This window comes from Penaeus monodon, chromosome 37 (genome assembly GCF_015228065.2).
Source record: "Penaeus monodon isolate SGIC_2016 chromosome 37, NSTDA_Pmon_1, whole genome shotgun sequence".
Taxonomy (NCBI): domain Eukaryota; kingdom Metazoa; phylum Arthropoda; class Malacostraca; order Decapoda; family Penaeidae; genus Penaeus; species Penaeus monodon.
Window position 1 is genome coordinate 34,569,129 of NC_051422.1, and position 5,000 is coordinate 34,574,128.

Sequence of the window (5,000 nt, forward strand, 5' to 3'; positions counted from 1 at the left end):
GACTGCTGGAGAATTTGCTATTCAGCTGGACGAAAGTACTGATATATCTAACTGTGCAGTGCTCCTGGTGTACGTCAGATACGTACAGGAAGATGACTTTTTGGAAGATATGCTTTGCTGCTTAACCTTACCTACTCATTCATCAGGATCTGAGATATACAGAGTGCTGAATGACTGCATAGTTGGAAAATACAAGCTGAAATGGGCCAATTGCAAAGGAATTACAACCGATGGAGCAGCAAATACGACTGGGAAAAACAGCGGTGTTGTGACAAAATTATCAGAAGCAGCCGGTAATAATGTAATTTGGAGACATTGTTTCATCCACTGTGAAGCGCTGGCTGCCAAAGGTATCCCAGACAATCTCAGAGGTGTTTTGAATGACGTGAAAGTTATCAACACAGTCAAAGGAAGTGCACTTAACAGTCGGTTGTTTGAACTCTTGTGCCTGGAGATGGGAGCTGATCATTCACACCTTTTGTACCATACGGAAGTTCGATGGCTCTCCCGCGGGAGAATTCTAACAAGGGTTTATGAGCTAAGAATGGAAATTCATATTTTTCTTCTCGAGAAAAAATCCAGTATGGCAAGCTTGTTTTGCAATGATAAGTGGATTCTAAAACTTTCATATTTATCAGACATTTTCTCAAAGCTAAATGAGCTTAATCTAAAACTGCAAGGGAAAGAAACTGATGTATTCCGACACTGTGAGAAAGTAGAAGCATTTAAAAAGTCAATAATGCTTTGGCAAGCAAGGCTTGTTGATCAACCTCTTTACTATATGTTCCCAACACTTTTGCAGCATATTGAAGAACATAATAACACCAGTGAAGAAACCATGAAGAAATTGAAATGTGATATACAGCTGCACCTCCATTCTTTGTGAAGCAGTTTTGAACAGTATTTTCCTGAAGAAAACCTTAAGAATATAAGAGACAACCATTGGGTGAAGGACCCTTTTGCATTTGAAAAACCAGAAGCTGTTATAGGGCTAAACCTTACACCTGATGAAGAAAATGAACTTCATCTGACAAGTGATACATCATTAAGAATCAGGATGCGGTCATCACCTCTGTCATCATTCTGGATAAGTGTTTCCAAGGAATATCCACATCTAAGTAAGAAAAGTATTTTACTTTTGATCCCCTTTACAACTACATACTTGTGTGAAGCTGGGTTCTCAACCTTGACAAAACTAAAAAGCAAAGAAAGAAATCGACTCAATCCTACAGCCGACATGCGTGTGGCGTTATCCTCCTGCAAGCCAGACTGGAATCAGATAACGAAAGACAAGCAGGCACACCAGTCACACTAAACACGTAAGTGCAGACTATTTTTCCTTGCTTTCATGCAGCAGTGTATTCAACTTTACTCCGATTTCGTATTTTTTATAACTTTTTAGGTAAACTTAACATGTTTTCAATATAGCCAGTTTTATATAGATGTGTGTGTGTGTGTGTGTGTGTGTGTGTGTGTGTGTGTGTGTGTGTGTGTGTGTGTGTGTGTGTGTGTGTGTGTGTGTGCGCGCGCGCGCAATATAACTGATATCAAGTTTATGAAGAGAAAGGTACGATAAAATGGACATTCTGGGTTGTGAAGGTAACACAGAAAATCAAACTGGGTCGTGATGAAAAAAGTTTGAAGAACACTGCTCTAGACAGCTACATTGTCCCAGAGTCTCAGGGTTGTTGGCTGCTGGACCCGTGGCTGTGATTTGCAGCGGAGGTCTCGGCAATACAGAGCTAAGTGGTTTGTGTTGCAGCAGACGTGAGAGAAGGTGGCTTTATATTTTTAATTTTATGTACTTCGTTATGTCTTAACTGTGTTTTATGTTTTTTTTATGTCTTTGCTTTGTGTTTTACTTTGCTCTGTTTTGTGTTTGTTTTTACACAATAAATGGATAATTTTACAATAACTTTCTGATAAGCCCCCGACTTATTAATCGGCTAGCGGCAGTGAGCTAATTACACCGATGAGCCTGGGCACATGAATGCTCTAATTAACACAAACACAACACCTTAACAAAGTACCGCTCATTCTCATTTATTTTCGTTCTCACTAACAAGAGAAACACATAATCCCGACTTTCAGTGTTTACTGAATTTGTCCCTCGTATTTTACTTACATTCACTTTATTGGGTCTTTTTCTTTTCTTTTCGATGTGACCGCCAGTAATGCTTTTGGTCTTAATGGAACTACGGGAAGTAGTACCTTTTGCAATATTCTCAAGAGACCAATTTGGCTTAGAGTTAGTATATGTTAACCTACGAACTCATCTCTCATTTTACTACTACAATTATGCTGGCATTTCTTCCTTTATATCTGCTACGACTAGTTGAAGATTCCTCTAAGAATTTCTCTCTTCCGCATTTCCCTCGCGGTCGTGCCATCTCTTCACTGAACGTTTTGTATTATTTTGTAAATTCGACAAATTCCCTCCCTTTTAATCACCTGCTCATGGGATTCCCAATATTTCAGGAATGTGCGGCTCGAGTGGAACCTATAAGAAGGTCCTTCTTATGTTTTTCCAATTATAGTCCATTAATCGACTTATGTCACTTACTTTTTCTCCACGATGTCTTTACCAGTTGCATATTCTTTTACCATTTATTTTATTTGCGCTGCATGATATGCGCACACACAGCGGGATTTTCTCGCCAGCAACTTAATGGCCATTTTGCTGCTCAGACCTCGTGTTCATCAGATTTCATTATAGTTTTTACTCGTCTATCGGTTACCTGGCTCTATTTTTTATTACCATTATCATTATGATAGCTGTTATTGTTATCAATATTATTATCATAATTATCATCATCTTTTTTATCATTAATATGATAATTAGTATGATTTTGTAAATATATTTGATATTATGATTAATCATTATCACTAGTATCATGATTATCATCATTCAGTATCACTCCAATCTTTTTCTTTCTCCCTGACCCCCTACCTTATCCAAAGATGTAATTGGAAATAGTCTACCCTCTGGTTTGCTCTTTTCCTATAAGCCGACGCGTCACAGAAAATGGTTCGGAGCTTTATCTTTTTAAACTTCACCTGTATGCGCACTACGATAAAAAATATAATAATCAATAAATAAACAAATAAAGTAAATGAAAACAAGAAGGAGAAATATATATATATATATATATATATATATATATATATATATATATATATATATATATATATAAATTGTGTGTATGTTTGATAAATAAAATTTTCAAAAATCTAGATTTCTTAGATAACAAGATTATTCCATGAACCAAGTTTTACTCACACTTCTGTGCAAGGTAGATCTAACCATGGATTGCAAAGCATATATTGATACAGTACACACACACACACACACACACACACACACACACACACACACACACACATATATATATATATATATATATATATATATATATATATATATATATATATGTATGTATAATGCTGGTGTGTGTGTGTGTGTGTGTGTGTGTGTTTATGCGTTTGCGTACATATATATGTACATCTACATGTAAATACATATATAATATATGAATATGTATGAGTATATATGTAAATATAAATATAAATATAAATATAATATAAATATATATATATATATATATATATATATATATATATATATATATTGTTACACCGACCGCCTCGTCTCTCTGCCACCAACACAAGGCAGGCTAGGCAGACGGCGTGCTATCCACAGGGTCGTGAACATTGAACAGCTCCAAGAGGCACCGAGCACCACAGCCTCCCCCAGAACACCACGAGGGGAAACGCCACGTGGCGAGGCAGGGCACGAAATAAACACATGATGACAGTCTTTCCTTTATTTACACAAGTTATTTACCCGTACACTTTTCTATAGGCACAATACAGGGGGAAACCAGCATGTCACACTGCAGATACAGCTTATAACAGGGCAACACAAAGTTTATCAGGTCACAAGGGCACACACCAGGTCTTCACCGGAGCAGCACCTAACTCTGTCTCCCTTGGCTTGTTCCTCCGCTCCACTCACAGCCAGTTGCGTCATGTTTGCCCAGGTCCCTTCATGTTAACACATGGCCAGGTCATCCTTTTCATGTTAACACATGTTTCGCACAGAGACAAAGACCCACTGGTATAGCAATATATATATATATATATATATATATATATATATATATATATATATATATATATATATATATATATATATATATGAAGAAGTGGACTCGTGAGCGTGGCGAGACACTGTTCCAACTGGCGCAGGATATGGAGGCGCTGGTAAGGAGGTCGTACCCTGCGGCTGCGGAAGAGATGATCGTGGTCCTGGCCCGCGATTTCTTTGTTGACGCTTTGCAGGACCAGCAGCTGCAAATCTACGTCAAGCAGGCACACCCTGAGGACCTGCAGGTGGCGCTGGCGAGGGCCTTGGAGTTCGAGGCCTTCCTGAAGGCAACGAGTGGCCTAGGGCCAGCTGCTCAGCCCCGCCGTGACCTCCGGGGCCGGAAGGCTAAAGTGGAGAAAGTAGCATTGAGGAAGGTGAGCCCGAGACTTTCCAAGGCTTGTGTTGGGGCTGCGGTGAGGAAGGGCACAGACGTAGTTGGTGTCGGAGGGAGCGGAGAACACGTCCTCTCAACCGGATGGATTCTGATGCCTTCCAGCAGTACCACAGTACCTGCCACAGCAGGTACCGCAGTACCTGCCACAGCAGGACTGTGGCAGGTACTGCGGCCTGATATGTTGGCCACTATGCGACTTCCAGATGCACCACAGAGACTGTGTGTTGTAACGGGGCATTGTGTGCAGCTCAAGGGGCCAGTGGAGGCTCGTATTGGCGTGGGCAGCACGGTGCATCGGCTGCCGGTGTATGTGGCCGATCTGGACGAGCACTGCTTGCTGGGCCTTGACTACCTGACGCAGAGTAAGGCGTGTGTCGACCTTGGACGGAAGCTGGTGAGGGTGCACAGTGAAGATGTGCCCTTGCTTCCAGAGGTTGGCTGTGCAGAGGTAGTTACGGC

At 40.5% G+C, this 5,000-nt stretch overlaps 1 protein-coding gene across 1 annotated transcript in view; it reads left to right on the forward strand.

The window, feature by feature from the left end:
* The window catches only part of LOC119596280 (protein FAM200A-like), a 6,071-nt gene extending 3,322 nt beyond the window's left edge, over positions 1-2,749 (forward strand). Inside the window, 1 exon segment of the mRNA XM_037945444.1 lies at positions 12-2,749. Coding sequence (XP_037801372.1) covers positions 12-1,315 — 1,304 coding nt within the window. The 3' untranslated portion in view covers positions 1,316-2,749.
* The last annotated feature ends 2,251 nt before the right edge of the window (positions 2,750-5,000 follow it).